Raw genomic sequence first — 12,895 nt, 5'->3', positions numbered from 1 at the left:
AGCAGCAAAGCCTAGAAAGGGGAAGTGATAGTTTGCATTACTTAGAAATACAGCCACTTCACTAAAGCTGCTGAATAGTACATCTCCCCCCAAATAACACTGCAACGCATCTATGGGTCCCTCAGGCTGCTGACCACTGCCTTCTCCTACTCTCTGAGATACTGTACTGTCTCCTCAAATCGCTGAAGCCTCTCCCCATCAGAAGAAAACCACCACACCACAGACACTACCTTCCCTCTTATTAGAATAAATGCTCCCAATTAGGACAAACCTTACCAGCTTACTTACTCGAGGATTTTCTATCACCTCTCTTTCCTGTACCATTCCTCTCTTCTAGATCATTCTCATCAGCAACTAACTGTAAATAGCTTCATCTTAAAAAAACAAAAAACAAAAAACAAAAAAAACACAACTTTGTCCTTAACCCACATCCCTCCCTAGCTACCACCACGTTTCCCTTTCCCCCTATAGCAAAATTCCTTGAAAAAGTGCCTGCACTAGCTGTGTTTTTTCCCATTTCTTGAACCTACTCCACTCAAGTGTTACTCCCCACCTCCCCTGAATTTGTTATGGTCAGGTAACCGTTAACCTCCAAGTTGTCAAAAACAACAGCCAGGCCTTGGTGCTCATCTTATACCTCCTATCAGCAACATCTGACTCTGTTGATCACTCCATCCCTGAAATAATTTCTTTACTTGGTTTCAAGGACCCCCAGTTCTCGTGGCTTTTTCATACTTTACTGGCTGCTCCTTCTCAGTCCCCTTATATTAATCCCTCCACCCATCTCTCTGATTTCTACATATAGAAGTGGCCCAGGGCTTCCCTGGTGGTGTGGTGGTTAAGAGTCCACCAACCAATGTAGGGGACACTGGTTCCACATGTCACAGAGCAACGAAGCCTGTGCACCACAACTACTGAGCCTGCCCTCTAGAGCCCATGAGCCACACTACTGAGCCCGTGAGCCTCAACTACTGACCCCACGGGCTACAACTACTGAAGCCCACGCGCCTAGAGCCCATGCTCGGCAACAAGAGAAGCCACCGCAATGAGAAGCCCGCGCACTGCAATGAAGAGTAGCCCCCGCTCACCACAACTATAGAAAGCCTGCGCACAGCAACAAAGACTCAACGCAGGAAAAAAAAAAAGAAAAGAAAGTAAAACAAAACAACAGGAACAACAAAGCCCTGCTCTTTCTCCAGCATCCACCCAATGCAGTTACCACCCTAGCTAAGCAACCATTAGCTCTTGTTTCAGTTACTCTAAAAATCTTCTACCTGGTCTCTACTTCTGTTCTGCCACATTCCTTCTCCCCTAGTTCTATTCTTCACAAGACACTCGCCTGATCCTTCTAAATTATAAACCAGACTACATAACTCCACTGCTCAAAATTTTTCAGTGGTTTTTCATCACTTGGAATAAAACTTTAAAGTTGTGATCTGATCCCTGCTTATCTACCCCACTCCAACTGTCACCACCACATCACTCACTCTCCACCAGCACAAACCAAATATTCTATAAACAAGGAAATAAATGATGTCTCCTGTCTCATGGACACATCAGGGTAACTTCTATCCCAGGGCCCCTGTATCTGCTCTTCCCTCTGCCTGATGCATTGTACCTACAGATGTCTCCATAGTATTTTTCTCATTTCATTTAGGTCACCTTCTCTCAATTTTTTAATCCTGATTTATTTTTCTTCATAGTACTTGATACTACCTTATATTCTATTATATATTGGTTTATTATCAAACACCTTAACTAGAATATAACCTCTATGAGAATACGGAATTCTTTTTTAACCCACTTGTTTATCCTCGGAAGCTAGAACAGTGCCTGAAACATAGTAGATACACGATAAATATCTGTTGAGGAAATGAGTAAACAAATGAGCACATATATAGTTTGATTATGAATGTGGCTTAATGATCCTAGCTTAATACGTAATCCAAAAGAGCAAACCTGTTTTGGGGTATTCATTACTCACTTTTCGTTGTTTTACAGAGTCCAATTTTATGAGCCAATATGAAGCCACTTTTGTTTTATGATACTTCCAGTTATCAACTATCTGTTTTGGGGGAGAAACATCAAGAAATTTAATCTAATTAATTGGTGAAATGCACTATAATACTATTTGCAATAAAGAATGTCTACTTTCATAAAAAGACATGAAAAGACTTTTAACATAAGGTAAAGAAGCCATCTGAATTTAAAGTTCTTCTCTTCTTGCCATAAAAAACACACAACTTCTAATGAATGAAAGTCAAATGTCTTCAGGAATATAAGGTTTGCAAAGAAGCCCAAGACAGATTTTTTCATTTTAATTCCAAGAATTTAATTTCAGTTAATTCCAATGATGTTGTACTTACAACATTATTCATAATAACAAAATATTCAATAATACATTAGAAGATAGCCTATACATAATCAGGATTCTGTTATCCCCTTGTTTTGTTTTTGTGCAAATCTGCAAAATTTCTGAATACATATTCTAGTTATATAACTATAACAAATAGATTAAAATAGTTACTCCATAAGTAAACATATAGTAAATAATCTAATGTCTATGTAATTATTATCTTTTATCAATTATATAAGCCTACACACATGTTCTTTATAGAACAATCACAGTAGCCACAAATATTAGTTCTACTCTTGGACTATCTAATTTTTCATTTTCCTGATTCAAAAAGGTAGTATATAATTTATATCTCTAAGAAATATAAATAAAATGTCTGATACAAAGACATTGGCTCTACTTTATTGAATAAAATAACTTGTGTAAATAAAAATATATCTAGCATAATGCTTTACAACTAATGCTCATTTTTCTTCCTTTTCTCTTCATGTAACAAATAGCACCTCACTTGCAAACAATATACCATTTTCACTTTTTAAAAAATATATAACAAACACAATGCATAATATTTGGGGGTTTTGGTTACGATTACAAAATACAAATTGCCATTACTGATTTTTTTAACTAAGAAAGTCTTTTTCATTATTGTTTTTTGTTTGTTTTGTTTCTAGACAGTGCTTTAGACAGGTCTAAAGTAGAGCTAAAAAATGAAAAAAGTCAAAAATGCGTGGCTGTGGATTTTTTAACTGGCCACTAGATGGTGCCTTCTTCTCTGGATAAAAAACAACAGGGAAACCAGAAAACAAAGTTCTGTTACTGAGGAGTTATCTAAGAATGACAATTTGAAAAGGATGCTTGAATGAAGAAATAGAATTTTGAGTGAAGAAATTTTCTTTCACCAAAAATATTTGAATAACTTGGACCTTCTTTCTAAATTAGGAGTAAGTCGTTGACTTTAATGTGAATTTTAGGACTCTGCCATTTTAGAACACTCCACTGGGTGGTGCAAATGCGTGTGTAACAAGAAAGCATGCACAACATGAGCCATTTCAAAATTTGACTTAACCATTCAAGGTCTCACATCAAAATATTTTTGACACTTTATGCCCACGGCCCCACTTTTTTCTTTAGTATATCATTCCATATTAGATCTTTCTAAATCTTTACAGAAGTAGGCTTAACTTGATGTGTCTTTAATCATAAAGAACAATAATTATTTAACACTAATTATTTTCACTTGATGAAGCATCATGAAAATAGGACTACACACTAAAAGATATTTTGCATTGCTGATTATAAATGTAATCTCATTGCTCATGAATCATAATAATGAAAATAACCCCTGTATCTTCTAAAGCTTGTGGAGGTTGAAAAGAACATCAATTAAGTTTACTAATGTCATTGAGGATAATGCCATCAGGAAATAAACTTTAATATTTTAAGAAGAAGAATAAAAAGGTATGAACTCCTTGGAATCTTATATACATCAAATACTCACATCTTCTATCAGAAGTAATGATTCTGCATCTGATTTTCCTGGAAACCGGATCTTCATGTCCTTGAGAACAAATAAGGTCTGACTTGTTAAATCGTCTTCTTGTTCTTTTGGTCTCAGTTGCCGCAAAGACTCACTCTTAAATTTGAAAGAATACAGATATTTGGAGGGGGTCTTATTTCATTGTGCCACTATAATCTGAAAGATATTTCTAGGTGAAAATGATGCACTTTTAATTGAAACAATAACAATGAAAAAGGAAGAAAATAATGTTTTTACATTTATTCTTAGCATTAAAATCTTAGGATTTTAATGATATGATTTCACAAGAGTGTCTTTCACACCTCCACACAGTTGGTATTTTATGAAGCTCAAAATACGAAAACAAAAATATGAGTGTTTAAAAAAGAATTCCTGGTCAGTTTCATTTCCTACATATAACTTAGGCAATTCTTGATTAGAAAAAAAAAGCATTCATTGTTACCCAGTGAAATTCATTCACTTATATTTTTCCTACTCTTCCCTTTGGAAGCAACATCCAAATTAAATAAACAAATTAAATAAGTCCCAGGTCTATGTGAAGGTACATAGAGATGCCTATTTAAGCATTTAGAAGTAAACCTGGTTGCAAAATAAATTCATTGACTTCTTCAATATTGAATCTCTGGGATTTATGCTAAGTTATACACACACACACACACACATACACACACACATATATGCACATATATATATAATATACAGAAAACATTATAAACAATGCCATACTTCAGTGCTTAAGGATAATTTACCAATAGTTTATTTTTTTAACTTATTAATCAATAGTCCCATTAAGGAAAATTTTCCATACAACAAATTTCCCTAAATTTACGGATATACTGTACACTACACTGCAAAATCACATATTTACTTAGCCAATCTTGAACAAAATTATCCTACTCCATCAGCAAACGGAAAATAAAATACTGTTCTCAGTATTTATCCTCAAGTTCTGTGATACAGTGAAGCCTGCCTTTTAAGAGTCCATATTCAGTTAGAGATGAAGAAAGATGAATAATTCAAATTCCAGGAGACTATGAGTAGAATTACAGAAAGGATCTGAAGTTCAGTCTGCCCTCCTCCCAGCTAATCCCTTTGCCACCTAAATCCTGAGTACAGCGCTAATCTCAGGGGAGCAAAATGGAACACTTACCATAGGAGAGTCAGTAGTTTGAGGCAGATGCCTCACGTAGGAGGAAGCACGGTTTAAAGAGTGTGACCGAGACCCTGAAGTTGACCGGGATGCTGACAGCACCTGCTGAGCAGAAAAGGGGCGGCTGTCTGCGCTGGACGGTGACTGAGAAGAGATGGACCGAGGGCAACTGACCGAACGCCTCATGGAGCCTACGGATGATGGAGAAGAGGGATCACACAACAGCAGAGTTAGACGTTCTCCACTGTATTGGATCTACACACACTAACGACTAGCAGGGTGGCAGGAAATGTCAAAGCACAGCCATCATCATGAGAATATGAGTTTGGAGTTAATTCTCCAATGTAAACACTGAACTTGGTACAGAACCTGTCATCCATAAAGAATGGCTATCATGAGAATAATACTTAAATGGTACTTTAATGTTCTATTCTTGAAACATGACATAAAAGGACAAGAAGAAAGAAAAGCTAACGTGTATGGAGCGGCTTCTATAAGTCAGGCATCATTCTAGGTGCTACACTTTCATCTTTGTTCTCACAGAAACCCTCTGAAGTGCAAACCTCCATCACCTGGAGACTCAGAGAAGAACTTTCTCAAGGTCACATGACCAGAAAGTTGCCAAGTTCAGAGTTAAATCCTGACTTGATGCCAGTGTCCTCCCTCTTTCTATAATGTCATGATGCCATCCACTATCTTTGGATTACACTGGTCACTTATTTGACTCTGTATAGAGGTTAGAAACAGACTATTTTACAGCAGGATTCATAGGGGAAAATGGATAAGAGTCTATAGAATGGCCAGGATAAATGGATGTTATAAAATTTAGGGCCCATGAGAATAAAATAATAACAATAAAACAGAAGAAAAACAAAGATTATCCTAGTGAAGTTTAAATATATAACTGGTTATTACAAGAGTAGTACTAGACAGAAAAGTCTTCTTATTCACAGGACAGAAGAATTTAAAATATTAGATTTAAATTCCTATAGTAAAAGATTTAAGTGAAGAAAAACTGTCTGGATCAAAAGGGTTTGTTATCAGAACAACTAGAGAAAACCATAGAATATCTTCCCCAGTGCATATTGAGAACATTTGAAAAGAGAGAACCAACTATTTCAGGTAAATTTTAATTCTTGACACAGAGAAATAGAATATCACTCAATATTATCAACATTTATACCTTTCCTAGCACATATATTCTATATACCCTCTGTTATATATTTTCTCTCTGCTTGGGAAATATTTCACTCTTCATTAATTAAATAATTTAATAAAACTCACACAAAGTTAGGTTGAATACCCAAATATTTCTCTTCATTAACTGTTGAAAAAAATTTAAACCTTCACATAGGCAATGGACATGAACCTGATATTTAGGGAAGTTTTTTTAAAGAATATTTTGAATTGATGATAAGTCTAATAGTCTTCATTTGGTTCTGGAAAGTACAAAAAAAATACTCATTCAAGCTATAAAAGATGTTAAAAAAAAAAGACTTCCATTTGTTCCAACTATTAACCTCCTTCTGAACCTGAAAGTCACACTAGTTTTTGAAAGAACGGTGCTTCTGAAAAGGGCTGTGTGGGGAACATACCATTGGTCGATCTTCTACTAAGAAATACCTATAAGTATGTACTAATACCTACACCGTGGCCCTGCTTTTTTCAAGGGCTTACGATGATGGTTTGGACATGTATAATCTGATCATAGCTGCATAAGGAAATATCCTTTCCCTTGAGTCACCAGAGATTTCCATTTTTTCCTCTGCATACACTAGAATTCAGACAGAATAGGTAGCTAGACATGCCAATGATATTTAAGTAGATTAACAAAAAAATGGTTACATAAACAAAGTATCTGAGAAAAAAATGCTTTGTGTAGTTTTGCACAGGACTGCCATATATCAAATCTAAATATATCCTTTGGTACTGTAAGAAATTTAAATTTCCTAAACTAACTACCTACAACAGAAATTGTTGCACATAATCTGGATTTTGTCCTCGATTATCAACATCCCTCTGGAGAAAAAACTCAAGGAGGCTATAATATCCCTTAGTGTTAGATTAAAGAGAGAATATAACACAAATTGAAACCCTTGTTGTAACACTTAATTACTATAAAAACAAAATATAACTAATAAGGAGAAAGATATTAATTGAATTAGATTAGCATTAAAGTGTGAATTTATACTTAAAAACATTTTTAGTACACTCTTTGTCTGATCTCAATTTATTAACCTATTGGTCTGAGAAGAAAGAAGAATCTCAGAGCTATAGGAGCCCTAGCAATTTTTTCTCACCCCTACCCTTATCCTCTGTCAGTTCATGCTATTGGGATTACACACATTAGCCGATAGAAAAGGGGCTCCAAAACTGATGAAATCTGGGCAGAACAATGTCAGATTTCAAAAGAGAAACAGAGCCATACTTACATAGAGAAACACTGAAAGTACTTAAGGAGTCTTTAAGAAAAAAGGAAATAATGGATAAAATAGCTTACAAACTCTGAAACAGGTGCTCAATAAACATATATTAAAGGAGTAGATAAACAAATGAAGTCGAACGTGATACATTATTTCACCTCCAAACACATAAGCCCTTAAAGACAGGAACATTAGTATGTATCTTTACGGAATAATTTGGAAGTAAAAGAAAGACCATTAAAAATCTTCATCTATTAGTTCTGCATTCCTTATGCATTTTCTTATAAGTATGGAAGGCCAGGTTTAAAACATACACATTATCAGGTAACTAACATATTAAACCAATGCTGGAGATAGAGCAACAAAGGCTCAGAAATGTGTTTATCACGTGATTGAACCAGCCCCTCTGTGGAGCCCTAGGGCAATGGAGGACAAGGCAAACAGAGAGATGAGAGACAGTGGTTAAGAGAAGTCCTGCACTGGATGCAGCATCAGGAATGGATATCCGACTGAGCCTGGCAATAGCAATACCACAATGGACATCTGGGGATGAAAGAAGAATCCAGATATAATAGTGGACATTTGGGATTGAAGAAGGAATGAAAGACAGGAGAATGGAAGAGATAGAAAATGGGAAAAGGACTAAAGGATGAAAGAGGAAAAAGGCAGCAGGAAAGGAAGGAGACAGAGAAGGTGGTTGGTTCCTCTCCTGAATACTTCCTGTACACCAAAGCCCCGACTGCTTACCCACGACGAAAATGGGAGGGAACAAAACTTCAACTATTTTACAGTTGTGTGGCTCACAGATACATTCAAGTCAAATGCCTAGAAATACATACACATTTTTAAAAACAGGTGAGAATATAAAACAAAATGAGTGACACAGTGGGGAATGGAATGAGAGAATATTTGGGCTTAAAAAAGAATGCAATCATCAGATCGATCATGAAGCACATTTTATACAATTCATGCAGAAATCTAGGACTTAACAGAAACTCTGAAATATAAATGAATGGACTATAGAGATCCTTAGGTCAACTGTTTTGTTTTCTATTTGCAGACCCTGAAAGGGATTGTAGCATCCAGACCTAATTGAGATCCGCTTGGGGAAGGAAATGGAATAGAATCCAGGTCTCCTCACACACAAGGGTTCATTTGACCCAAGGTCTTTTTATTGAGTTCAATAATTTCTGTTCCATAATTCTTCACATAACTAAATTAGAAGAAACTAACTTACTGGATGGTTGGATTAATTTGCAGTGGTTGGACTGTTTAAAATTATATGTAACTTGCTTTTCTCTTTTCTTATTTTGGTAGTCTTCTTTTTCATTTTCTTCTGCTTCTGAAGAGCTGCTACTACCATAGCTGCTGTCACTGCTGTAGTACTTCTGTCTTTTTGTTATCTCCGTACTCTCAGGCATGGAACACAGAGGCTAACATGGAAGGAAATGTGTTATTTTGTTAGAATTCAAAAAGGCTTATTCACATGATTAGTTACTATTTTTAATTTCCCACTTATGATTACTGCTTTTCACTTAAGCCGAAAAAATTCCCCAAAGCATTGATACTATTGCTTTAATGCTATCCACTAATTGTTCTGTTTCTGTGAAATAGTCTTTCTTAAATAATATAGTTCAGTCATGATGAGGAAAATGTTGTTTCTGCATGATTCAAATAAAGGACCAAAACATCCACAAAGAATGACAAAATAAATGAAAAAACATTTGAGATAAAAATATAAAAATTAAACATAGCTTTTCTTCATTCCATGCAGAGAGATTCCTCATTACTCATCAAGACTCAGAGGTGTACCTTTGTTGTATCCCTAATGTTCAAAGTCAGTCAATAAATGTGCATGTGTGTGTGTGCACTCGTGTGTTTGTGTGTGTGTGTGTGAGTGAGTGAGAGAGAGAGAGACAGAGAGAGAGAGAAGGAGGGGAAGGAGGGGCAAGAGAGGCAAAAATAAAATAAGGAAGCAGCAGCCAGATGAAGCACTATAAGTACCATAATCCACTATCCATAAAGTAGGCCACATCTTAAAACAAGGCCTATGAGCCCAATACACTCAGATAATATGCAACAAGAACCAAGGTATTCCTCACATGTCTAATTTCGCTTTGGACTTTTTTAGAAATAAAAATCTTTAGTGAATTATCCACTTTCCAAATTGGCCATGCACAAACTCACATCTTTTCTTGGAGGATTCCTACCTCTGACACATAGGGTCTGGCCATAATGGAGTAACATTGCTTTTCATTCCCCACACTACATTTTTAAAAAGGGATATACTGTAAAAATCAGTATGGCATAAATGTTTTAGAGGATAAGTGCCACACAGATGGGTAAATCTGTAAAGATTCAAAATGCCATGCTATCATGTTTCAATATCTCCATCAGAATCAACTGTCTCCGAATCTCCCAGTCAATGTGTTTCCAATGACGCCATCTGAAGGGATGAAAGGTAAGGGAAGTGGGACATCTTCACTTCAGAAAGAATGTGCACAACCAAGAGCAAGACAGTTTTGTAACTTAGTCATTTTAAGAGACAATTACACATGCCACATGCCTCTTATTCCTGCTGGGGAAGGTTCCTGAAGTTATGTATACTAGTTTCTTGTTCTCTGTTAAATCAAACAAAAATGTTTTGATGTTAACATACACAATAATGAAATCCTTGGTTACCCTGGGATTTCACTGAAATAAGGTATATCCTCTTATGGAACAGTGTAGGATGAAAGATAAAGAAAGAAATAGCATTTCATGAAGTGCCTGGAATACATAGTAAGCCAAAGCATGATCTTCTTAAAGTTACTGTCTTAGCAAAGGATGAAAAATAACCAAAGCAGGGAAGTAGTTTAATACACTAAAGTACCAACTTGTGTTTAAAAGTATGTTCTCCTTTTGATAGTCTAATATTTACTGAACACTAACAATGTTCAAAGAGATATGCATAAAAACATTTACCAGTAACACAATCATCAAACATTTTGATAGTCTTAAGGAATATGAATTCTAGAGGAAGGATGTTTCTTCAGAAGTCTAGCATACCCAGAAGAAACAGTGGCACAATCAGGCTTGCTAGTAGTGCCTTCCTTCATGTAGGCAAACAGCTTTAAAGTTTCTTAAGGAGCTGGACTACATAATGAGTTATTCGATCCTATAAAGAATCACAAAGGGAAACGGATAGCTGAACCTTTGTGTCATATATGCATTTGGGACTTGTTAACCAATACACTGTTAAAGCAATAATTAATAAGAAGTCACAGCAGCATAAACTCCAAACAGTGCCCTAACTACAAACAATTTGTAAACCGGCACTGAGTTCCAACACAAACCATACCATTTATTTTTAGATCCAATTGTATTACGAACCGACTCATGTATTAAAAATATATATAAATGGCACAAAGAACAATAAAACAAATACCAAGTAACTGGCACCTGGCTGAAGAACATTGCTAACACTTTATGTGATATTATTTATGTAGCTAATTAATATTTCTTAGATTCTTGAACAAGTGAAAAGTTATTTCTCCCAGTACAAGTTTCATTTAACCTTGATAACCTTCAATTATTCTACCAGTAAAGATACTGGAAATCAATGTTTGGCATATAACACCCCTCTAAAAAGGAAAGGCTGCTTTGAAGTTTGGCTTACCCCACACCCCCGGTATATGTAAGGTTAGACGTTATAAAAATACTTTTACTTCAGGCTGATTATGTAGCTTTCAACACTTCAAAATATTTCTGGTATTAATAACTATAGGAACTAACCAATTCATTTCATTTCAGCGAATACATCGTTAGTTCCTACCATTTGCCTGGAATAAGAGGGGTTGAAAAATACACAGTGTGAATTCTGCCCTCTAGGAGGTTATATTTTTATTTGAATGATAAGCCTTATTTGATGAAGCAAAGGAAAACATAAGACAGTAGAAGACTGACTTAGAGCCTTTGCATTTGCCAGTCTGCCATGAATATTGTGCCCCCAGGTTGCCTGATATCTGGTTTTCCAGATTGCTAAATAACTAATATACAAAAATTTTAATAACGGGCAGGCATTCCAGGCGTATAGAAAAAGCATGAAAGCATGACAGAGCATGATGTATGTGAGGACATAGTAAGAGCTTAGTATTGCTGAAATGTAAAGTGAAAAAAAGGAGAATGAAAAAACTTTCCAAGACTTTACAAATTCAACTTTTTCTACTCTACCAGCAAGGACTTTGACATATAACAAGAGAGCACATGGAGGTCAGCACCACAGAACAGATGAAGGTAAAGCAAACACCTGTGTATTTTTGCCAGCATGACAGCTTTTGATGTTTTCCTAGAAACTGTAACCAGTTTACCTCACAAAATTTCAATACTGCTGGGCCAGCAAAAGATGGGGCTCCCCGTTAGCGTCTCTAAAGTCATGATTTGCCTTATCTACAATGCTACACGTCTCTGATAATTATATGTCTAGAGATAAGGACACAATACTGAGTACAGAGTGAGCGTGTCAGCTCTAGGTCCCGCTTGGCCCTGACTCATAGGGCTTTTACTAGATCATGGAAACAATCAGAAAATGAGGCAAACTAACAAAACAAAACAAAGCTTCTCCTGAGTATAAGAAAACGTCATCTTCCCAATTCTATCTTCACTGGAAACTAGTTCACAAAGTTCCTTGAAAGTGGCATCAATCATTCTTATAGTGAGAAATACGAAGTGAAAATCACCTGTCCTAGTGGCGTCTACTCTGCTATTAAGGAAGGTAGAGGTACTGTACCTTCGGTCCCCGAGACTTCGCAGTTTTGCCCATCAGTTTTTCATCATCAATTTCACATTGTTCCAGAAGATCCAAAATATCTTCCTCCTTATAAAATATTTAATTAAAATCATGATCACTTGTGGACTCCAGAATTTATTAATTAAAAGATTATTAATCTCGTGTACAAGGACTCTGAAAACTATTTAAGAAAGACTGCTCAGATCAAATGAGAAATAAAGGGTCATGGAAAACTCTCTTGAAGAAACTTTCACTAAAACCCGCCAATAAAAATAATACTTAGCTGAAATCTATTAGTATTGATTATCATAAACAAATATGTCCTTATGTTTAGAATACTATTAAAATCTTAGAACACAATACTTCAATCAATTAGCCTATTAGACACTTTAAAATCTCTTAAAGTTCACTTTAATTTTTCCAAACCACAATTTCATCAATCATTTCTGTATTGATTAGTACAAAATAATATTACAGGTTCAGGAAGAACACTGATGACTGGCCTAATAGTTTCATTTAGAATAATCTAATGTTAATATTTAGGTAATAGGCAAAATTTAACAAAACTTTCAAATTTTTAACTATTGCACAAGTGTATCTTTACAAATTTATGAAAAGTTTTCATTCTATAGGCCTTTTCTTATGCTCTTTTAGAGTCACT

General features: G+C 35.6%; 1 protein-coding gene across 1 annotated transcript in view; it reads right to left on the bottom strand.

Annotated features, from left to right (window-relative positions):
• TTLL7 (tubulin tyrosine ligase like 7) overlaps positions 1-12,895 on the bottom strand; it is a 152,685-nt gene that overhangs the window by 44,135 nt on the left and 95,655 nt on the right. The window contains exons 14-18 of the mRNA XM_057714942.1: positions 12,235-12,321; positions 8,704-8,899; positions 5,044-5,234; positions 3,855-3,989; positions 1,985-2,065 (exon numbers count right to left, since the gene is read on the bottom strand). Coding sequence (XP_057570925.1) covers positions 1,985-2,065; positions 3,855-3,989; positions 5,044-5,234; positions 8,704-8,899; positions 12,235-12,321 — 690 coding nt within the window. The remainder of the gene's footprint in view (positions 1-1,984; positions 2,066-3,854; positions 3,990-5,043; positions 5,235-8,703; positions 8,900-12,234; positions 12,322-12,895) is intronic.

The sequence above is a fragment of the Hippopotamus amphibius genome, chromosome 1 (assembly GCF_030028045.1).
Source record: "Hippopotamus amphibius kiboko isolate mHipAmp2 chromosome 1, mHipAmp2.hap2, whole genome shotgun sequence".
Taxonomy (NCBI): domain Eukaryota; kingdom Metazoa; phylum Chordata; class Mammalia; order Artiodactyla; family Hippopotamidae; genus Hippopotamus; species Hippopotamus amphibius.
This window is presented reverse-complemented; position numbering and strand designations above follow the sequence as displayed.